Below are 23,178 nucleotides of genomic sequence, written 5' to 3' on the forward strand. Positions count from 1 at the left end.
GAAGAAATAAGCTAAAGGAACTTATCACCACCAAGCTAGCATTACAGAAAATGTTGGAGGAACTCCTTTAAGAAGAAAAACGTGTGTCAAAAACATGAATAAAGAATGGTAACAACTACATTTCTATTAATAAGTACTTCAAATGGAAAAGAATTAAGTGCTTCAACCAAAATACAGAGTGGCTGAATGGATAAGAAAACAAGACCCCTACATGCTGCCTACAAGAGACTCACTTCAGATTAAAACGCACACAGACTAAAAGGAACGGGGTGGAAAAAGATATCGCTCTGATGGACCTAGAGGGTATTTAAATCAGAGAAAGGCAAACACGATACAATTTCATTTATATGCGGAATCTAAGGAATAAAAAGAACAAACTAATCAAAAACAGACTCACAAATACAGTGGACAATTTGGTGAAAGACAGAGGGAGGGGTGTTTGGAGGGGCTGGGAAATGGGGCAAGTGAAGGGTTAAAGAAGTACAAATTAGTAGCTGATGGATGGTCACGGGGATGGGGAGCACGGCATAGAGTGCAGCCAGCATTAGTATGATGGCTAAGTAGAGGGTCAGGGGAGGGAGGGAGCAATTGGGGGGATCGTTTTACGAACTACATAGATGTCTAACCGATGTACTGTATACTTGCAACTAATTAAAATAAATAGATTTTAAAAAAAAGTCAGAGGAAGTATACAAACAAGGGTTTTCTCTGGTGCTGGGTCTTTGGGTGAACTCAACATTTTTCCTTCCTTTCTATATTTTCATGGGCATCCGTCTCTATTATTGTACTTTAATAATGGGAAAAAAATTATCCAAAGTCAGCTTTCCGATTCAGAGGGTCTTGTAGCTTTTTCTGTTTGTTCCTGCCAATAATCATTCACTGATTTGAAAATCCTCTGGCATTTGGTCAAACTTATTGGCTGATTTAAAACAAAATGGACGAACCACCTCAAATATGCTTTGCTTGAGATTCACTTGTGCCTTTAAAGTTCGGTGCTGACTTTGGCAACCCGAATTCCAATTGTATTTTCAACACCGCACCTTCTCACCTGATTGCTTTTGGAAAGTGAGTTGTCAGCCACAGTGAAGTATAGCGAACCCGTTTTAAACCCAGTCTTTTTAAAAAAGGACTTCGGTGAGCTTAGTCATTCTCAACTCCGGCTGCACATTAGAATCACTGCTTAGCTTTTTAGACCGATTCCTGCCCAGACCTGACCCCGGCAAGTTTTCAAAGCTCTCCAGGAGATTCTACTGTACAACCAGGATTGCAAACCCCAAGCTTAGATCCCATTTTATTTTCTGCATCTTTGGTAATACGGTGAGAAGGGTCTTCAGGATAAGTTACGGAAATATTACATTCTGAAAGCAGTTAATAGAGTTTGTTGATAAAAGGAACAACTGGTCTCTTATAAAATGGAAAAATATAAAAAAGCCTTGAACATAGTACCTTGTAAACATTTCTGTATCTCACAGGCTTGTTTCTGGCACGGATCCTTCCGCAGCATTCCAGAAAACTAAAATAAGAAAAACGATTTTTATTTTGTCTTTTATCCATAACAACTTTAAAGCCCCTCTAGAAGGAATTCTCTTCAGAGGCAAGCAGTATGCCCTTCCAACAGCTAGAAGACAATTACACTAAAAAATACTCTGCCCATTCGTAGGATGAATCAACTGTATTTTTATAATGTCCATTTCATTTGCTTTGGAAGATATAAATAGCTTTACATGGAACAAAAAACCCTTGAATTCAATCAACTCGTCTCGAGTACTGTAAACCAATACTGGGCTAGAGGAGCCGACGCCGCAGCCTGAAGGGCCTGCCCACTGCCCCGCTGTCATTCACAAAACCACCCTCGGTAAATGATTAAACTCCTTGAGCCTTTTTCCTTATTATTTGTGTATACAATGGGGATCATACCTACCTCACAGCATTGATGGAAGGATTAAATGTGATAAAGTGCATAGAATAGTGCCTGGAAGGCAGGAAGGCCTCGCTACACGGTAGCTATTATTCCCAAGATTTTTAAAAAGTACAACTAAGGTTCTTAATGGATATAAACTGTTATAACTCTTTTAACTCGGGGAATTCTTTATCAGGTAGTAAATGCTTTCCTAGGAAAATCAGCGATACTCGCTGCTATTACTTCCTGAGAAAGGTGCTCTTCAAGCAGCTAAGATGTTTTCCGGAGCTCGTACAGAAACCGACTTATTCAAAATATCTGTGACCAGAGAATAAATTTAAGTGCCCATGAATTTGATCAGCAACTTCCAATAATTTGAAGACACAATTTCAGAAAGGAAAAAGGCCCAGGAGCCTTTGTAGCTAATTTCATTAATGCAAATAACCTCCTTTTTTTTTTTTTCTTTTCCTTTTTTCCAGAGCCCCCTACGTTCTCAGTAGATCCAAGCTAGGTCAGTACTGGGATGGGAAACACTGGAGCAAAACCTAGGATATTTACAGGGTGGGAGGAGGGAAGGCAGGAGGACTGCTGCAGGGCAAATAAGCGACCAATAGATGTTGATGCTGCTAGGAGCTGCTCTCTTCTCTCTAAATCAGTACCAAGTCCTTGGTGATCAGAGCATGTGTTCTGTAGCAGGTGCTGACTTTTGTGGGATTCATCAGATCCCAGTTCCAGCTGATGATGTCCATTAAAGGTTCTACGGCAATTTCCAAAGGAGTCAATTTCAAGTTACGTATCCTGACTAAGTGCTTTTGTTGACTCGCTTTCTGCCTGCGTAACCCTCTCTCTGCAGTTCCACTCGCGGTGTTCTTCATGACCCTTCCTAAACTTCTGTGTTCTTGAGCAGTTTTTCAACCCACTCCCTCCCCTAGGCCCACACGTGGGTGCACTGCGGTGGTGGATGAAGTGATTGCCATGTACTGAACAGAACAGAGGAGCATGTCTTCCTAGAATTCCAGCACCTGGAAAAAAAATGGATCATTAAAATCACCACGACCGAACAGCGTGCAAAAAAAGAGGGGACACGGGGGAGAAACGAACATACGTACCAGGTTAATCATCAGGCAAAAGCTTAAGCAACAGCTCCTGGACTCCCCTGACCTGTCAGAAAAAGAAAAGTTTATAGAGCACTCTGCTGTAAGAGTCCCCATCCAATGGAAAATGATCAAGCGACATGTGTACCATTAAATGATGCTGGATCTGCCACAAGCGAGAGTTGTTATCCATGTAGCGCTCCTCAGGGTAGAGTTGCCACATGAGAGGTAGCTGGGAGGTAAGAAGGTGACTTGGCCTAGCTGCGTCACCTAAGGGAACCTGAACTTGCTGGACTCGTGCCCTTAGGAAACTCGTCTCCTGATGGAAAGAAGTGATCAAAAATAAAATCAAAGACTTCAGGAAATCGAGCCTAGTCAGAAACCAAGTTGCTTGAAAGCAAAATCAATAAAGAAATAAGCAAAGTAGAAACAGTTACCTCTTCCACGACGGCCACCCACGTGCGCTGGTACTCGTCGCGGTAGACACCCTCTTGGTGAACCCAGAGGTGATCGGGTGGCGCCCCCACATCCTCTCCTGACATTCTGGGCCTTGAGTTCCAATTCTAGCCCTGCTTTTCTCCACCTAAGCCTGCAGCACCCGCGCACAGGACACAGGTGTGACTTTTGCGGTTTGAATGAACTCACCAGTGAGCAAGGGGACCTGGTACTAGCAACCACCAACCAGAACCACACCTCACATATGTCTACCTGCACAGCCTAAACGGAGCCGAGGACATCTGGAGCGCCCTGCGAGACACTGGAGTGACACTCAGGCAGAGCCTCGGGGCCACTACGGAGCACTCGGGAATCGGGGGAGGTCAGGAGTCCCGTGGACATGCGGGACTAGCACTGCACGAAGCTGGGCGGTGCTCGCAAGTCTGCGTTCACGCAGCAGTGTCTGACCAAACGTCCTGAGCAAGAGAATGTGCACACGGGTGTGCCTGAGGGCACACTTCTTTGGGCAGGACCGCGGTGGAGCAGACACGTGTATGCCACATCCCCCGAGGAAAACTCCCTGCCAAGCGCTTTCCACTTCAAAGGTAAGACTGTGAAGGTCAGATCACGTGCATGGCTTTCTAAATTGAAAGTAAAAGTTGTTTTAAGAGCGAACGACCTATTTGTCAGTTTACTTAGAAAGGTGACTTATAGCAGCTGGGCATTTCCAGAAGGGGGGTTTCACGTTAGGGAAACGATGTAAGGGAGCTTCATGGAGTTTTTGAGCTGCAGCAGACTCTGGGGATTATGGTGATTCGGAGCTGAGTGGGAGGAAGCGGTAGCTATCCACCTAGGTTCTTGTTTCATTGTGATAACGCCTCGGGATGTTACAGGAGCCCAGTTTTCCGTAGAAGTGTGGGCTTAAATTCTGCTCTCCCAAGTCAGAAGGCCAGAAAAGTCCCTCTGCCCTCTGAGAGGGGTAGAAGAAGCCCACCTCCCGGGCAGACTCGGCTCTAACCCCATAAGGGTCCTCTGTCCAGCTCCGGGTCTCATTTTGGGGCCTCGCCACATCTTGGCCTGCGTTTTGCAGGAATGAATCCTTTGGACCTGGCTCACAGTGCCGCAGCATTGGGGGACCGGCCACACAAAACAAAGGCCTCCTATTCCCATCAGGTGGGAAAGGAACCACAGCAGAGGATGGGAAGGTATTCCCCTCGAGCCAGACCGTCAAGAGCAAGTGAGCTGCCAGGACCCGGCGTGATGCAGCCCAGGACGAAGTTCGCCACAAAGCGCTAACCGAGCTGAACCAAGCCTCCTTTTCAAGGACGACAATCTGAGTCTGATTTGTTTTCGTTAACACTGTTAATTTACCTTCCCTGAAAGGAAAGTACAAAATATCTTTTATAGACGTAAGAAATGGTCTGATTTTAGTGAATAATTTAAGAATATCATAGTGGCTTCGCCCACTGTACCCTGAACGGACCTGACTCTGAGCCATCGTAAGGTCCCGTCGTACGGGGCTCTCTCACTTCATTCACCTGAAGGGCCACCCCTTCTCCTTAACCAAATCTCGGTTTCTCTCAATGGCAGTGCCACCCCGCCTGATCCTGCAGACTCAAAACTTATGAGTTATCTTGGACTTCATCGTCTTTAGTTGCTATATCCTATCTGTCACCAATTCCAAGGCGCACCACCCCCGCTGTATTTGAGATAAACTTTCCCCCCAATACTAGGCTCATCTCTAGCCTCACACCTTCGATCTTGCTTTCCACTTGCCTACAACACCTCCCCAGGCCTCTGTCCATGTCAGAACTATTCCGGCAGAGTGCAGGTGCCTGCCTTCTTCATGAGAACGTCATGCCTCCCGTAATTACTGCAGCACTGGATTAAACTAAAGCTCCTATTCTGGCCTCTGATTATAAATCGCCTTGCATGTTTGCTCCGCTTAGTTCACATCCTGTCTCTCCCCAAATACAGGAACATAAGCTCTTCAGTAGCAGGAATGATATAGAGAAGGTGAACAGACCACACAGACATGGGTAGAAATTGATTCTCTGGGTGTTGGGTATTATATAGCTATATATATATTTTTCAAAGCCATTTTTTTTTCTATTTAGCAGATAGAATTATTCTGCCTCTCTTCCTCCTCGGGGCTTTGGAAAGAAGGGATATACAAAATCCCAGTAAATATTAATGCCAAAATAAAATATATTAAAGTCTGGATTTCGAGTACAAAAGAAGCGTGGCCAAGGTTTTAAAAAAGCAGATTCCAAATGTTAAGGGTTTCGGGACCATTTCGGCTTCACAGACAGGTCCTAGCGACAACCAACATTATTGACGTTTAAATGTTTCGAATGAAAAGCAAAATGTTACGGGTTACGCTGACATTAGAAGGAAATAATTCCAGTGGAACAGAGGGCAAACAAGTTGGAGATGATGCTCTGTTACTATGATTCACTACAAAGAGGCCTATGAATCACTACAAAATATTTCCAGAAGAAAGGCAACGGGATGTGCTGCTGTGACCGAAAGGCCAGCATGCTGGGCATCAGCAGGATGAGCCTGGGAACAAACCCCAGCACACGACCCTGGACTTGCGTTTGCCACCGCTCAGAGAGCATGAAGGCCCAGAGAAGGGCAACTGCAGTGATCGAGGGGCTGAGAAGCTGTCGTATGAACATGAACCGACATTCTCAGCCTAGAAAAGCAAAGGCTGAGTGAGAGGGATTCAGATCAAAGGCCACAAAAATCACAGGTCGTATGAATGGGACACCATTTCACTAAATGTGATTCTTGAAACATTTGCTCCTTTTTTCTTGGTCAAATAAGTTTGGGAATCTCACGTTAACACAGTCAAAGCCCTGGCAAGTTATGCAGTAAAGAAACTTCATTTTGTTAACATTTCCCAAATTTATGTGCCCACGGAACATTTTTCTGCACATGACACTTGTTCACAAAATTCAGGACGCCTTGAACTAAGCCAAATCTCTTAAAACGTCTGGATAAACTTAGGTACAAGGTCCAATACAATACACGGAACATGAACCTGTTCCACTCAGCTCAAGGAACACTACCAGCTGCAAATTCAAATGGATTTTAAAAGTGTTTATATAGCTTTATCCATCTATGAAGGCACTAAAAGAGACTGTCCCCACGGGGGTCACCTTGATGCCACAGTCAGAGACCACACTGGCCTAGATAATTTCTTAGCAAGGCATTTTGTAAATTATATTGTAAACGGATGATATACCATAGAGAAGGGCTTCTTTGGGTAGTAATCTAAGTAAAACCATTAATTTTCCTTTACAGAACGACTTACTTTGTGTCTTCTTAAAAAAGGATCGTTTGTTTTCATTTCCAGGTGTTTTAATAGTTTTTAAGCATTGATCAGTTGAATACACTTATTTCATTTGAAGTCAGTTAATAAACTCATCCAATTACAATGGTGAAGTTACTGAGAACGTGTGCCCTGGAGTCAGCCTGGTCTGCGTGTGAATCCTGATTTTGTCACTTACTAGTCTTGTGACCTTGGACAAGTTAACCTGTCTCCATCTCGGTTTTCTGAAGTGTAATATGAGAATTAAAGAACATATTGATCATAACGGTCAGCACTTATGTAGCACTTCCATTGGGTTTTATATGTATTGACTCCTTTAATAATCGCCTGCTTAGACCGATACTATTATCTCCCCCAGCAAAAGATGAGGGAGGTAAGGCACAGAGAAGTTAGGTAACTCGCGTGAGGTCACGCAGCTAGGAAGTTGCAGCGCCTGATTCCAGTTAGGGGCAGTTTACACACACAAGTATATAAATGCTTAGTAGATGGTCTAGCACATAATAAGCTTGCCATAAATGTTAATAGTTTTTTTTTTCTACTCCAATTAAACATTTAGAGCTGTAAAATGCAGCCACCAGCATTATAAAAGTTAGAGAATGTCATTCTGGAATATGAGAATAACAGCAACAGCAAACGAAAGGTGTTTTCCTTCTCGAAGGTGCCTAAAGGCACTTTATATAAACTCAAAACATCCCGCCACTAAAACATAATAATGAGAAGAACAGCCATCCTTGCCCCGTGAGGGCTGGGCATACTGGCCACACACAGGAACCGAAAATAATATACGGTGCAAAGTCGAAAGTTAAGAGAACATTTAGATGCGTCCAGTGTGATTGCACACTTGAAATTTCTCCCAAGCTTCATCATCATCAAAACCAATCACGGACAGATGTGCCATGTGATCCTTAAGCATTAGGCAAAAATGGAGGTTGCTGGCATACGTATCACAGAGAGTTCTGGATGCGGGCCCTGTCTGCGGGGAGACGGGTTGGAACTGACTTGGGAGAAAAGAGCAAAGCATCAACACCTCTTCAAGTAGCCCCCTGGGAATGTTCCCTTTCCAGTACTGCCCTGTCTGCCCGGCTTCAAAACCACGCAGGGACTAGAAAACGAGCTCAAACGCACGCAAACACCGATGGGCTGTGGAGGCGGCACGGCTTATATTTTGCTTTGATTTAGAATCGTTCCTAAGATCCACGTGTAATTCCTAACCTTGGGAGTTGGGACGTGGGTACTTTGACAGACGTCCAAAGAAAATTACTTTGACACGGAATGTCACCAGGTTTGATATCAAGACAAGGAGAGCTGCGGAAACTTGCATCGTGGGTAACGACCGGGAGACATCCGACCTTGAATCAAACCCGAAGGCCCCCAATCCCCTTCCCTGTAACGAACAGATACGTAAAAGCCTTTGAAGAAAGGAGCAGCAGCCAAGCTTAAGAGTGATACTTTTTCAGACACAGTATAGCACTGTTTCTGCAAGAGGGTTACTCACATGAATATAATGTTTCTTGGGCTAATTAATCCGCCTCGAGAGCAGCGAGGCTAAAACTTCCAGGTCCCCCACCCCGGGCCAGTCAAGCCGGGATCGGGACGTGAGCCCGGGGCGAGCCGAGGGGCATCCGGGGCCGAGGTCACCCCAGCCGAAGTTACGAGGCAAGGGCCAGCAACCGGAAGTGGTCCAGGGAGAGTGGTACAAAATTCAGGGGCCGTAACTTGGAAACAAAACAAAATAAAATAAAACCTCAACTAGCTTAGGACCGAATTTCAAAAGAGCGTCCCCCTGGCTCCAGAGGCTGGCGCGCGCGGCGATGCCGCCTCAGGGCTGTCCCCAGAGCCTGTAGGCCGCGTACTGCTCTCCTCAGCGGGCGGGCAAAATGGGCGCCGGCGCTCGGGAGGCGCGTGCCCGGGCGCCCGGGCGCCGCTGACAGACCACGTCCGCCTGCGGCCAGGGAGCACCGCCTCCCTGCCGCCCCCGCCGCCCGGCCTGACGCCCCGTCCGCGGCCGGCCACCGCCCTCCGCCCTCCGCCCCGACGGCCACGCCTGCCCAAACCGGCGCGGGCGTTTCCCAGGTGCCGCCGGGTCGCCCCGCCCCCGCCCCAAGCCCCGCCCCCGCGCCGGCCCCGCCCGCGCTCCCCAAGCCCCGCCCCCGCGGAACCCGCGCGCTGGAGCTCGGGGTTGGCCAGGCCCGAGTGGGCCCGAGGCGGACTGGAGCGGGGTCGGACCAAGATGGCGATGCAGGTGGTGCAGGCGGTGCAGGCGGTTCATCTGGAGTCGGATGCTTTCCTCGTGTGTCTCAACCACGCTCTGAGCACAGAGAAGGAGGAGGTGATGGGGCTGTGTATTGGGGAGGTGAGTAGGTCAGTTAGCCTGGCCGAACCCTGCTCAGCACTCCCAGCGTGTCCTCGGGTGGGTGCTGGCTGCGTCCAGGGCTGCGGAGGCCCCAGGCGCTCAGATCCTTGGACGGATGGTCCTGTCGCGGGGGTCCCGTATCCTCCGGTCGCTTGACGCTTTTTAAGCGCCCCCGCAGTCCCCCGGCGACCCGCATAAGCCTGGGGGCAGGGGGAGGGCTTGCTTTTTTTTTTTTCTTAGAGTCTCTGGCCATTTCTTTGAATCTGCAGTTATCACCCAAATCGACCGAAACCGCGATAGGCCGGGAAGACATTCTAGCATAATAGTGTTGCAGGAAGCGACACCCGAGTCGGTCATCTCTGTAAGCCCCTTCCTTTGCATTCCTCAGTCGCCTCCTCTCTCAGTAGGACATCAGTGTCTTAGGAAGCGGCCGACCACGGTTGGGGCCCCTCGCCTTGCCTCCAGTCTTCCCTCTAGGACGCATTTTAAGTGTATCAGACAAGCTAAGCGAGGAGAGGACTTCAAAGACGCACAGGTTTCCCCTGCATTAAGTTGTGCAATGGGGCGAAAGACGATGAGGAAATGGAGCTTAGTTGTTTCCGGTCCGAAGGAAGAATTCTCCAGTGTTTCATGCCGGCATGCAGGAACACATGACTTAATTTTCGTGTAATCTGCATCCATGTACATCTAATAAGCGTAATGTGATCAATAATGTTTTCTGCTCTTTCCCACTCTAGTTGAATGATGACACAAGGTAAGACTATATTTGTTTACTCATCTGTTGGTCTCCATGTCATTATTAACTCAGAATTATGCCGAGTTTGGCAAGATTGTGTATGGGTTGTGTTTTAAGTAAGCATTATCAGTCCGGAGCTCCCTCAGTGATACACTTTGAATTCATCCCATCCCAGCCCTGAGGGTTGCTATCCACCTTACTTCCTGGTAGGATTTTCCGTTGAGATATGCATGACCTTAGGTGAAAAATGCGGTCGAGGGAAGCCAAGATCAGGAGTGAATCTGTGAAAGCTCTTACGTAGAAATTTGTCGACCTATATGGCGCTGTTATTTTCCATTTTCTTGCTTGATATATTTTTTTTGTTCTCTCCCCCTCGACATGACAACGAGTACTCATGATTTTCTTTGTGGCAGGTGATATGCGCATTAAGAGATATTTCCCCCTATTGATCTATTTTTCCATCTAAATCGGCTCCTCCATCTCTCTGTCTTTCTGCCTCTCGGTGGTGAGCCCTACAGTGATTGATCTCAGAGACCCCTAGAAGCTTGAATGCTATGCTTGAGATGGTAAAAACTTGGGGTTACTTTTATTTAACTTCGAGCGTGTACTTCTCAAGCCCACCTCCTTAATTCCCAGGATTCTAGAAGTTTAGCTTTGCCGGTGAAAACCTTCAGGCTCACAGCCACCTATGCATGCGTCCCAGACTGCTTCTCACAGATGTATGAGTACAGTTCTAGCTTCAGTTTACTTTCCTTCCTTTTCCTTTCTCTCTGCTAAGGTTTTACTGTTCCCTTTTTTCTCCTAATTTATCCGCAAAAGGAGTGACTCCAAATTTACATATACGGGAACTGAAATGCGCACAGTTGCTGAAAAGGTAGGCGTGCTAGAATTTCGCATGACTGAAATGTGCAGCTGGGGAGGGATTTCTGTGCTCTGTTTGATGAACTCAGCCAGGGATTAGTCCGGTTTGTGTAGGGACACGTTTGCGGTTGGGTGGGGTGTTTAGTAAAATCAGATGAAGAATCTACTCACTAGGAAAGGGACCTACTTTTACTTTTCTGTTCTTAGTAGCAAATTATTGCTACTCTATCAAGATGAGTAATCACCGTCAGCTCTCCTCCTGCCTGTTGTTTGGCTGGTTCATGTCATTGTTGTCTTTTTATCTGGAGTCCTAGTACCCACTCAGGTGACCCCTCTCTTCTTATAGGCAAACTGGCATGATTTTCTCTTTTCTGGTCTGTTCTAGCTTTCATGGTCTAGTATAATGCTTCTCAACCTAATCATTGTATAGGAACAGGTCATTTTTTTCCCTAATATGGTGCAGACCAAAGCTTTTGTTAAAGACAGTGCAATAAATTATGTCCTCTCCTCCTGCCAAGCAGACGATGGAGGTGATAAAAGCTGTAGGGCAACAACTCCATGTACTTATTACCCCTTTATACAAACTCGCCCACGTTAACCACGTTGCCTCCTTTCTTCCCATATCAAGGAAAGAAGTCCACGTCCCATCCACAGCTGCAGCTTCTTCAAAGACCTCACTTATCCAATATCCTGTTTCTCTTCTGAGACTTCAACCTTTTCTTGTCACGTGGCTCTTTTCCCTTAGGATACAAATGTGCTTCGATTACTCTCATTTTTAGAAAGGAAAAGAAAAACAACTTCTCGATCCTCTGGCTCCCTGTGGTCACTACTTTTTTATCCTTCTTTTAATAGCCAGACTTCTTAAAAGAATAGGCTAAAGAAATCATAATTTCTTTACCTTCTCCATTCAAACCCACCAAGGTCTGGCTTCCAGTTCTGCCTCTCCAGCCACCATCCCATTGCTCCATCTGTGGATTATTTCTTGGTGCTAATCTTAATCTTTCTCTTTGGAACTCAGAACTCTCATAGTTTTTGTTTGTTTTGTTTTTGCTATGTGTCCCTGTTCCTCCCCCTTCTTTTTTGGATGCTTCCTCCTCTGCCTATGCATTAAATATTGCTATTCTCCAAGTTTCTGCCTTGGCCTCCTCTTTCCAGAAGGTCTTCCTAGGCAGCATTACCTCCGCTGTGGCTTTAGACGTCACTGTGGTTAGAGATGTCTGTCTTCAGAGTCTTTCTGTAATCCTCACTGTGTGGCTTTGGACATACTACTTTGCATCTGCCACTTTGCTTTCTTTATCTGTAAAACAGGGAAATGACAGCCACCAACCTCATAAAATCGTTGGGAGAGCTGGATTTGGGTAATGTATGTAAAACACTCATCTGTAAAATGGATATAACAACAGTACCAACCTCACTGAGTTACTGGGAGAGTTAAGTTAATGTGTGAAAAAGCACTTTTACAGGTGCCTGTCACATGGCAGGCGGCCGATCAATATCGGCCATTCCGACTGTTGTCGTTACTGCCCAAGGGATGCTGGTTGGTTTAAATTACCCCAAGCTCTAGAACTTTATACTCGGCTGCCTGCTGGACATCCAAGTTTAGCTAGACTCGGGCATCTTAAAGTGACGTGTTCAGAAGGGAACCTTTCCTCTTCCTGCAGCCCACTCCTTTGCTATTCTTCTCGTCACTGTCGTTCCCAAGCCTGGCTGCACCTTGGAATTACCCAGTAATCTTTACAAAATCCTGATGCTGACTCAGTCGGTCTGGGGTGAGACTTGAGAGGCAGAATTTTGAAAAGCTCCTCAAGTGATGCTAACGCGCAGCCAAGTTTGGGAACCACCGTCTACCGTTCAGAACCGTTAGCCTAGATTGCTTTCGAATTTGTTTTCCATGCTTCATCCCAACTATTGCTACCTTATTTGAGGTCCTTATCCCTTCTTTCCTCGAATGCTGTGTTTGCCTCTCCACTGATCTCCTTGCCTCGAGTCTCTCTCACCTCTAGTCCTTTCTTCTCACAGCTTAGGATGTGCTCTTGGGAACATAAGTCTGATACATCTCTGCTTACAATCCAGTGGATTTCCCATCATCTTTAAGACAAGTCTCATTGGTGAAGCGTCCAGAGACTGTCATGATCTCATTTCTATTTATTATCTCCTTCTATTTCTTTACCTGGATCCAAGTTCTAACCAGGGTAAATGATGTCAGTTTCCAGTGAAGTATGTGCTGGTTCACTCCTTGTGTCTGCTGGGTGTTACTCACGGACTGCTTGGCTAACCCCTTATCCCTTGCAGTTCAGCCCAGGTGCCACCTGGCTCCTTTAAGGGACCTGCCCTGACCTGTCGGCTAGGTTAGATAACCTCTTTTGTGCTACGCTAGCCCTTTGAGCGTATCTATTACGGTGCTTATATGTTGTCTTGGAATAGTCCTGGACGTGACTTCTGTACCCTGTGTATCACTTAGGCCATCTTACAGTGCCTCCCATAGAGCATGTCCTCAACGAACACACGTTGCGTGAATGAATGGCATCCCCCATGATAGGAGGGGAGTGTTACCTGCCTGTCGCCCATGGAGAGCCATGCTAGGGGCCACACATTTTCTGGAAAGGGCCAGATGGCAAATGTTTTTAGCTCTGCGGGCCGTGCGGTTTCTGTTGCAGTTGTTCAGCTCTGCCATCGTGACACGAAAGCATCTACGATACATCAGGGAATGACCGTCGGCAGACTCGGCCTGACGGAGGCCAGGCAGGCCACGGTGTGCCGGCCCTCAATGGATAGCAGGACGCAGGAGCAAAAGGAACTGGGTTTTGGTACCTTAATTCCAGGGATCTAGCCAGGCCGGAATATCTTTTCTTATGTGACGATGACTATAACAGTCTTCCTGAGGCCCTTCAGCCGTCTGTGGCTCTCAGGGACATCTGTCAGGCCTTTGCAGCCTTTCCTTAGGCTCGTTTCGTTTTTCATCTATTCCTGCGCTGGTCTCGCCATCCCATCCTGAACATTTGCTCACTCGTCTTAGGTATTGAAACCTCTGACGAGCGAGAGAATATTGGGAAGAGGGGTTGTAATTAATGGGCATCAACCCCTGAAATACATTTCCAATCTTAATGACATGATTTTATTTTTCAGGAGTCCATTTCCTCATCTTGAATTCTGCGTCTGTCAATTCGTGCCATCCCAATTAGTTCTTAAACTTCAGGGGTTCAGCGAGCTTATCTTTTCAATGTCGAGCTGGCATAGCTCTTCCCATTCTTTTATTTTTAGCCTTTCTGCGTACTAATATTTAAAGTGTGTCTCTTATTAGCAGTACATGGCTTTTTGCAAATCCACCCTGATAATCTTTTCAATTGGAGTGTTGAGTCCAGTTACATTTAATGCAGTTATTGATATGGGTGGGTTATAGCCACCAGCTCTTTGCTTTGCATTTGACCCACTTCTTTGTTTTATGTTTTTCTCTCCTCTCTTGCCTTCTTTTGAAAGAATCAGATATGTCTTACTAGTCCACTCTGATCATTAATTAGTTATAACATTCTTTGACTTCCTTTTAGTGGTTATGCTACATGTTACAATATATGTACTTGGTTTGTTCACCTCATGCAAATGACTATGTTCACCATTATCAGGGGTCATCCCTGATCATACTAGAACCTAAGAACACTTCATTTCATTTACAGCCACCCACCTTTTAGATTATTGTCATCATGCATCTTAGTTCTGTGGATACCTTCTGACCCACGGGACGTTGTTATTACTGTTTTGCACAATTGGTAGTCATTGGTATTTACTCACAAATTTAACCCTTCACAGTGTTCTTCATTCTTCCCAAGGTTTTCCTTTTGCCAGAAGAACTCTCTTTAGTATTTACGTGCTGGTAGTAAATTCTTTAAGTTTTTCGCGTCTGGAAATGTCTTCGTTTTGCCTTCAATTCTAAAGGATGTATTCTTTGAATACAGATGTCTCAGTTAGCAAAGCTTTTCGTTTTGCATCCTAACGTGTTACCGGATTCTCTTTAGCCTTTGATTGTTTCTGTGGAAAAGTCAGCTCTGTGTCTTGTTGCTCCTCGGAAGGTCAAGTGTCTTTCTATCTCTGCTTTTGATTTTCGATATCATACACTCCGTGCCCGCCAGCCACTGTCCGGTCGCTGGGGATAAAAATAACTAAAACACGTTCCCTGCCCTTAAGGATCTTGCATTCTAGCAGAGGAAAAAATTACGTCAACAAATAGGAGACAACATGATACAAGCTCTAGCAAAGACGTATACGTGTATTATTTTAAAAAGTCTTACGGGAGGGGAGAATGATTAATTCTTTATAGGATGAGCATGTGAAGGCTCATCAAAGGGGATTTGAAGGCTGTGAAAGAGTTCACCAGGTAGAAAGAAGCACGAAAGGGGACCACATTTCAACCTCAGTAGCCACGTGTGCATAACGGCTGCTGTATCGCACGCACAGCGTGGGTCTAGAGCTTACTCCCAAAGTCTCCTCTCAGATTTCACCCTTGTCCCCGCAACGTCTGGCAGTGCCACACTCGTCTCTTCCCCTGAAACTTTGGAACCCTTTCATTGTTCGGGTTTTGACTCCTCTGTCTGCGTTCCTGGCTCCTCTTATTGGAGTACCCCCCTTGATTAAGGCCCGGACCTCTGTTCCCTGTCCCCACACTATGCCTTGCCTTTATGACATCCCCTCTTCCCAGATCAGTGCATCTGAAAACACGTTCATCTTCCTTCCTTCCCGATCCTTTCTACACTTAGATCTCCGCCTCCCATGTTTCACCGCCCCAACCTTGAAACTTTAGAGTCATCCTTGACAACTGCCTGTCCTCTGTCACCCGTGGTCCGCAAGCTACCAAATCTTGTGGATTCTTTCTTGGTAATGAATCTCAAATATGTTTCTTCCATCTCTGCTATCCACTTAATCCACTACTTTATCATTACCGCATGTCCGGGCTATCTGAAATAATTTCCTTCCATCCAGTTCATCCCGCAGATCATGGCTTGGCATTTCGGGTCCTGTCCATTTTTACTTTAACTTTGTTTCTTAGCCTGGCTGTCTGCCATTCCACCTCAAGTTCTGTACGTAAATCAGTTGGCCAACTTGTCTCCCAGACATGTCACTTGTATCGATTTGGCATCTACAGAAATTCTATCTACACACACACACACACACACACACACACACAGAGCAGTCAGGTGATACATACGCTCATCTGCTTTGCCGCCCAACCAAACCGTTAGCATTTTGAACACTTGGATTGTCAGACTCTGACTTGTATTCTGCCGTGTGACAGTGACTTGCACATCGTTGTGAATCAGATGATTATTAGCTGACCATTCAAAAAGCGCTTCATCGGCCTAAATATTAGCCTTTGTATTTTTGTTTTGAAATGTCTTTGTCGAGCTTGGATGTCTTTTATTTGAAACATTCCATGATTCATGAGAAAAATGTCAGTTTTCTAAAATGGAATCTTTCACCCGATAACGTAATACAGTGCGATTCTCTAATTGCAGGGAGACAGGTTATTGGAGAGAGACAGAAGTAAACATTTCTGTGGCTTTTCCTTTAGGTTGACACCGTCAGAATTGTTCACATTCATTCTGTCATCATCTTGCGACGTTCTGATAAGAGGAAGGATCGAGTGGAAATTTCTCCAGAGCAGCTGTCTGCGGCCTCAACTGAGGCAGAGATATCCTTACCGGTTGATAAGAAGCTTTCACGTGCCCTGGGGCATGCCAGCCCAGCTTCCTCTGTCCCTTGCCTTAGGCTGCTTGAGATGTCACACCTTTCCGGTGACTCTTTCCCAGTTTTCATATTTACCCCTTAGATCCAATTGCTTGGTTAATCAGAATGTTTGTCTCTTTCCCCTTTTGAGTGGCTTTTATTAGAAGAATTAGAAATTGCTGCTATTCCTGCTCTCAAATGCCAGAAGACCCCAGGGCCAAATCCTGTGACCACGACCTCTACGGGGAGTGAGTCCCTTCCTCCTCTGTACCCAACTCCTGCCCCTGTCCAGGCCTCTCTGCACCCTTCCCCAGTGTCCCTAATACCATTTAATTTCCGGGCTTTATACTACCTCTGTCTCTATTGTTTGGAAAGATGCTCTTTCGAGGCTGCCTCTCTAAAAAACACAATGCCAAGAACTGAATGCAATAGTCCATGTTAAATACAACCAGACACTGAGCAAATGGGACATCTGCTTCCTACGATCTGGACCCCCGTACCTCAGCTAGAGCAGGCTAGCTTTGCGTAAGGGAGTCTTAGTTTTCTTATTGTTCTTTTGAATTAAGTTAATCTCGCAGTCACTTACAAAAGTAACTTTTAAAAACAGATAGTATGTATACAATGTATAAACTCAAAAAGAAACAGAAAGTTACACAACATAAGTATCTTTCTCCACTTTCTCTGCCCAAGTTCCTACCTCCCCTCCCTGGACACATAACCAAGGTTATCAGTTTTCCACGTGTCCTGACAGCCGGAATCTGTGCACAGAGAAAACACGAATGTTTTCTTTTTCTAGAAGTAGTAATACATACTGTATTTCACACGTGTGCATGTGCATCTGTAGGATCAGTTCCTGGAGGTGAATTGCTGGGGCAAAGGCTGTACGTACTAGTAGTGCTACCTGCTTTACCAGGTGGTGCTACCACCTGCCGTTTACAGGTAGACAGCTCTACCTGTTTTACTCTGGCAGTGTGCAAGAGTGCCCATTGCCCTGCACGCTCGTAAACACCGTGTATCATCATCAGAGTTTTGTTTTCGGGCTACGAGTCTCTTCTAGATCCAACTTTTTACTTGTTGCCCGTCCGATCGGCCAAAAAATTGTGCCACACTTCTTACCACTTTAATTAGCATTTTTCTTATGATGAGGAAATGTGACCAGCTTAAAATTAGCTCTTATAATGATAGTGATTTTTCTGAGCTTATTCATGTCGTGTGTGTGTTTTTTTTCCAATCAAATTGTGTCTGCATGTTTTATATAATCACATGCATCGGTGTCTTTTTATGGGGCATACCTTTTTTAAAACTCTATTTGTGAATAATTAGAGATTCATTGGCACTTGCAGAAATAGTGTAGAAATGCCTGTGTGCCCTTCCCGCGGTTTCTCTGAAGGTCACATCTTACAGAATTTACAGTATAATATGGAAAGCAGGAGGTGGGTGTCGATACAGTGAGCGTTGTTCTCTGCCATTTTGTCACGTGTGTAGGTGTATGTAGGCACCACAGCAGTCAAACGTAGACCTGTTCTGTCACCATAAAGGTCTACCTCCTGAACCTCCTGTATAGTCACCCCGCCCCCACACACGAAGCCCTGGCAGCCATTGATCTGTACTTCAGCTCTATAATGTCATTTCGAGAATGTTTGATAAATGGAATCACATAGTATGTGACTATTTAAGACTGACTTTTTTTTCACTCTGCCCCTCATCCCTTTTCTGCCTTGGACGCCAATCACCGATTCTCCGTCTCCTCATTGGGAGTGGGGTTTTTCTGCTTCTCTCCAGGCCTGGTTGTTTTTGATCAAATGCCAGACGTGATTTTCCCTCGGGTGCGGGAGATCTTCGTAGTCCTAGACATATTTGGGGGGCTTTGTTCTGGATGCTGGAAGCAGTTGGATGCTTTAGAGTCTGGCTCTGCAGATTTGCTTACATGGGTCCTCTCAGAGTCGGAGTCCTTTTTCTCCACACTACCGGGGCAAGACCCTTCTGGGCGCCCTGCCCGATGCCTCCCGAATTGTGAGGTGTGCCATTCTGGCCAGTGGGGACAGCCGCTAGTGCCCGTCCCGCTCGAGCGCTGGGCATCGTCACCTTTCATCCTCTCGGGCGGTCCTCCCCCTGGCCTCGCGCAGTTTCCTCACGCGCTGTGCTGGTCAGGGGTCCTCCTGGAATAGTCAGAGGGACCTCTGCGGACACGGACACGAGGGTCCTCTCCCCCTGCCGCTCCCTCGCTCCCTTCTCCCCACTCCTCTGCCCGCCAGCTCCAGCTGCTGGACTGTCCAGTCCACCTTCTATACCCAGGAAGCCGGCTGGGCTCTGCCTCAATTCCCCTTCCTGCTCTGTGGTGGGAAGTTCTCCCAAAGGCTCACCTCATTCATTCCCCATCTTCTGGCCTTCCTGTTTCAAATCTGTTATCCAGTTTGTTTCTTTGTTTGTTTCAGGCGGGAGGATAAGTCCAGTTCTTGTTAATCCATCTTAGAAGCAGAAAGCCCATTCATTGGTATTTAAATAAACAACCCAAAACAGACTTTGCCAAAATGAAATTCCCAGAACATAACTATATAAAAGATGTTTATTATTGTGATTATATAGCATAACTTCAAAGTGAAACGAGTCCATTCCCAAAATGAATGGACACACTGTTTCACATTAATGCACTTAGACATGAAAATGACTGTCAGGCGTTTACTGGGTGCCAGGCACGAGGCTAAACACCTTGCGTGGATTACATCTTTTGCTCCTCACTGCTTCGTGAGCTGGAATCCCCCTAGTCTGCAGCTGAAGAAATGGGTTTAGAGAAGTTAAGTGGCTTCTCTTGGCATTTGAAAATAAAAAAAAAATTTACTTTAAAGTATTCTTTCTCAGACTTAGTTGTATATAAGGATGACTGCGTTTTAATATAATTTGCTGGAAAACAAGCCAGCATTTCACAGTTTAGCAGCAGCAGAAGGAGACAGCTTCTTATCTCTGAGTTCAACTCTCGTCTCAAGTTAGAGCCATGGAATTATGGGAAATTTCTATTTCTAGGGCAAAGGAAGAGAATATTCTTTTGGGGGATACTTCTAGACAAACGGTGAGACTAAACTAGGGGTCTTTGTTCATTTGGTTCTGAAACCACCCTGGTTGTTGACAGTGGCCGCCTGCCAAAGAGAAATCAAATGAATTTTGAAAATCTCGTATTTCTTTTTCAAAAATAGGAGTAGGACGGAGCTAGAGAGAGGATGGAAGAGTACTCAAAATGTGACTTCCAAAGATTTAGAAAAGTTTTCCATATAGCACAGTGATAAGTATTTGAATGATCAAACAGCCAAATTGGAATAAGAGAATGTGATGATGTGGTAATGGAAACAGAATGGATTCCATTTAAAAAAAGAACCCCTCTGGTTTTACATGGGAAGTCTAGGAAATTCCACGTATCAGCCTTATTTTATCCTTTTATTGACATTAAATCGTATGGGTTTGTTTTAAACCTCGGCATACTTTCTAGGCCCTTATTAACATCACAGATTTCGTTCCCACAAGTTGGAAATACCTTGACAGACACACAGGTTGGCGGAACTGACAGGTCGGCCCATGAGAGTTGTGGGCTGGTATCATTCCCATCCTCATATTACTGTCTGGCCTTCGCATGTTGGTAAGTATCACGGGACTGCAATGTTCATTGTTCTTAGAAATGGATATAATTTTCCTTCTCCATTGCATGAGCTATGGTTACTTGCATCCGAAATTTATCCTTAAGCAGGTGTCCTTATTTTTATTTTGCTATGTTTTAAAAGTAAAGACGTATGTCACGTTGATTGTTTTTAATAGAGAGAAAATTTCAGCACTGCATTTTTGATTATTCAGGAAATCAAGATTAACTAAAGCCTTACACTGGGCTGATATGTATATATATATATACATATACATATATACGTATATATGTATATGTATATATATACACACATATATAAAATATAGTTTACATATCTGTGTGTGTGTGTGTGTGTGTGTGTGTGTGTGTGTGTGTGTGTGTGTGTGTGTAAACTCTGAACGGAAAGTTGCTGGTTGCTGAATACTACTGCCCAATACACTCCCATTGGTGTGAAGGGTGAAATTTACCAAGCTGGTGTTTACAACTCTGTTTATCACGCATTCCATCGTAGCTGTTGGGACTCTCAACCTACCTCCCCACGCCTAATCAGTATAATGTTACAAAAATGTTTTCCCTTTTTTTTTTTTATCTTTACCCCTTTGCCTTAATCACGGTCTCTTTTTGTCTCTACCCGACTCTCGAAAGAAGTAGAATAACTTTAGCAAAGTAAAATAACGTTCTTGAGCATTTAACTATGTGCTGCCGGTTTACGAACGTTTTCTTGTCTAATCCTCATGGTAAACCTGTCAGAACTCTTCCCCTCATTGTACAGAGAGGCTCACAGGCTTAACTCAGCGGCAGAGCTGAGGTTTGAACCCGGGTCTGCGTTCCAAGTCTGTGCTCCTTCCAGTGATGTTCTATTTGTAGTCATACGGGCTTGAGTTGATCGCACATTTTCTGTTCATCTGCACTGTAATACGAACGCAGAGACAACAGCAATGCAGTCTCAGGCTCTAATAGCAGATGAGTGGCCCTGTATCGCAGAGTAGTGACTCCGCGTGTGCGGAGGGATACTTCTCAGAGTCAGCTGGCAGAGCTTTTGGGAAAACGTATCCGCCCTAAATGCATCTTCCCCAGCCGGGACCCGCTGTAAGAACCTCTGGGAGTGCGTCCTAGGTGGGTTGATTGTGAAAAAGCTGGAGGGATTCTGGCGCGTAGCCCTAGTCGATCCCTGATTCAGAGTAAGGGAGGTAATGCACGGCGCTGTTTCACACCTGACCCGGTGACGTAACACCGGCGTAACTAAGATGTCCTGTATTAACACAAAAAAAGTATCATCAAAGCAGTGTTTTCAATGGAAAGGAAAAAGTTTGAAGCTGGAACGTGCGATAGCAAGCACAGAGGTGTTTTCAACTTTTATTCCGACAGATTTTGAAAGTTAAAGTTGGCGAAGTAGTACAAAGAATGCCTGAATACTTTCCCTAGTATTGACATTCCCCAACATTTGCTGTGTCGTTCTCTCTCTATATATGCGTATATGTATGTGTGTGTATCTGAGTGTATTTTTTTTCCTGAAGTATTTGAAAGTAAGTTGCAGCCAGTATTCTCCTCTACCCCTAAATACTCTTTCGTGTGAATCTCCCAAACACAATGATATTATATAACTACAGTGCCTTTATCAAGATTGAGAAATTAACATTGCTACAATACTATTATTGAAATTACTGACCTTATTTCAATTACTGACGGTTTTAAGATTCTTTAATTGGCTCACTAATGTCCCAATAAAAGTGGTTTTTATAGCTATAAATGTATTCCTGTCACGTCTTCATATCACTGAATAAATTCAGTGTTTGATCGCACCTAATTTTTTACTCAATAAAAACAGCTATTGTTTTCCCGCCATCATCAACACTACAATCAGTCTGTCCTCAAATTTCTCCTATTACAGTGCCAAGGGCCAGAAAGAAATAAGTGGAGCATGGGTTCCTGAACAACTATTGTCACTATGGTAATACGTTAGAATGGAAAAGATATAAAATTTTATGGTAAGAAAAACACTCAGGAGAAAAACATTATCAGTTTCTGCAGTGGAACTCCCAAAAGGGGTTCCGAGTTCAGGGAATGATTGAATTTTCCTCACAGGAGCAGAAGGTCCAAGCCCGTTAAACAAGAACCCCGGGAGGCATTCGCAATGCAGCAATAAGAGCAGTTAGGAAAACAAAGATACTGCAGAATGTAACTAGAAAAAAAAATCAGCTCTAAATCCTGAAATGATTAAAGAGCCAAATGAAAATAATTCAGCACAAAATAATCTGGAGACTGGAACATTGAGTTCTTACCCGGAGATAATAAGACTTAAGTGGGTGAGCAAAAGGGACAGATGAGAGAAAATGTAATCAAAGCTGTGCTCGAAGACACTTCTAAGAGTGTTAAGTTTTTAAATGGAATATAGAAAGTTCAGAGAGTTATCAGACCATGAGGGTCGGGAACACGAGCTTTGGATTCTGCTAGGAAACAGGTCTGTGTTATAATCTCGTTTCAGTCACTAATTGAGAAGATCTTTTAGCCTCTCTGAGCCTGCGGTTCCCTCTCTGACAGAAATGGAGAAATAGTATCTCTCAGAGTCGTTAGGAGCAGTATATTAAGCCATGTATATGGCATTTTGTCCCATGCTTATCACAGTACCAAAGATGGACACCAAAACATTTATTTGGAAAACTGGAGGACACACACACACACACACAGTATGATTAAATGTCTAAAATTGAAGGGCAGGGAACATTAGAAGGATTAAGAAGAACACATCAGATCTGTCAACTGAGATCTCAAAATATTTGTAGTAATAAAACTATGGATAGGACTAAAGAGAAAATAATCTCCCAGCTAAGCTGGCGTTCATGATGCAAAGATTATTCTGGATTCCCGGAGCCTATGGGACTTTGTAGATGCAAAGATACAACTCATCTCCAAAATAGGTTCAAGAATTGAGTCAGATGGGCCCTGTATTAGCAAGCCTCGGGGGAAAAAAATGAGCGATGAATAAAAACAGGTCGATTCCTGTTCTTAGTAGGAAAAGAATTCTAAGCTATGTTAAAGACTGGCAAGGGAGAAGGAACGAATTTTTTTCCATTAAAGAAAAGGTAGGGAGGGAGAGGGATGTGATGATGTGTGTGCGT

At 44.9% G+C, this 23,178-nt stretch overlaps 2 protein-coding genes across 4 annotated transcripts in view; one reads left to right on the plus strand and one right to left on the minus strand.

Annotated features, from left to right (window-relative positions):
- Nucleotides 1-470: 470 nt before the first annotated feature.
- On the minus strand, nucleotides 471-8,769 carry MTCP1 (mature T cell proliferation 1). 2 transcript variants are annotated; one of them, XR_005653786.1, is made up of 5 exons: nucleotides 3,432-3,583; nucleotides 3,143-3,313; nucleotides 3,010-3,061; nucleotides 2,459-2,922; nucleotides 471-1,513 (listed from the first exon to the last, which is right to left on the minus strand). XR_005653786.1 is itself a non-coding variant. In XM_039867020.1 (5 exons), the coding sequence occupies exons 2-4, from the start codon at nucleotides 3,534-3,536 to the stop codon at nucleotides 3,014-3,016; spliced, it is 324 nt and encodes a 107-aa protein (XP_039722954.1). In that variant the 5' UTR covers nucleotides 3,537-3,583; nucleotides 8,262-8,769; the 3' UTR covers nucleotides 1,514-2,922; nucleotides 3,010-3,013. The 2 variants fall into 2 exon arrangements, 1 of the variants encoding a protein (XP_039722954.1); XM_039867020.1 differs by lacking the exon at nucleotides 471-1,513 and adding an exon at nucleotides 8,262-8,769 and having other exon boundaries at nucleotides 1,514-2,922.
- A 151-nt stretch (nucleotides 8,770-8,920) lies between these two features.
- The window catches only part of BRCC3 (BRCA1/BRCA2-containing complex subunit 3), a 48,318-nt gene continuing 34,060 nt past the window's right edge, over nucleotides 8,921-23,178 (plus strand). Inside the window, exons 1-3 of one of the 2 annotated variants that reach the window (XM_039867022.1) lie at nucleotides 8,921-9,119; nucleotides 16,277-16,396; nucleotides 19,972-20,059. In XM_039867022.1, coding sequence (XP_039722956.1) covers nucleotides 8,997-9,119; nucleotides 16,277-16,396; nucleotides 19,972-20,059 — 331 coding nt within the window. In that variant the 5' untranslated portion in view covers nucleotides 8,921-8,996. The remainder of the gene's footprint in view (nucleotides 9,120-16,276; nucleotides 16,397-19,971; nucleotides 20,060-23,178) is intronic. The other variant, XM_039867023.1, reaches the window with a different exon arrangement.

This window comes from Pteropus medius, unplaced genomic scaffold, assembly GCF_902729225.1.
Source record: "Pteropus medius unplaced genomic scaffold, Ma_sr-lr_union100, whole genome shotgun sequence".
Taxonomy (NCBI): Eukaryota; Metazoa; Chordata; class Mammalia; order Chiroptera; family Pteropodidae; genus Pteropus; species Pteropus medius.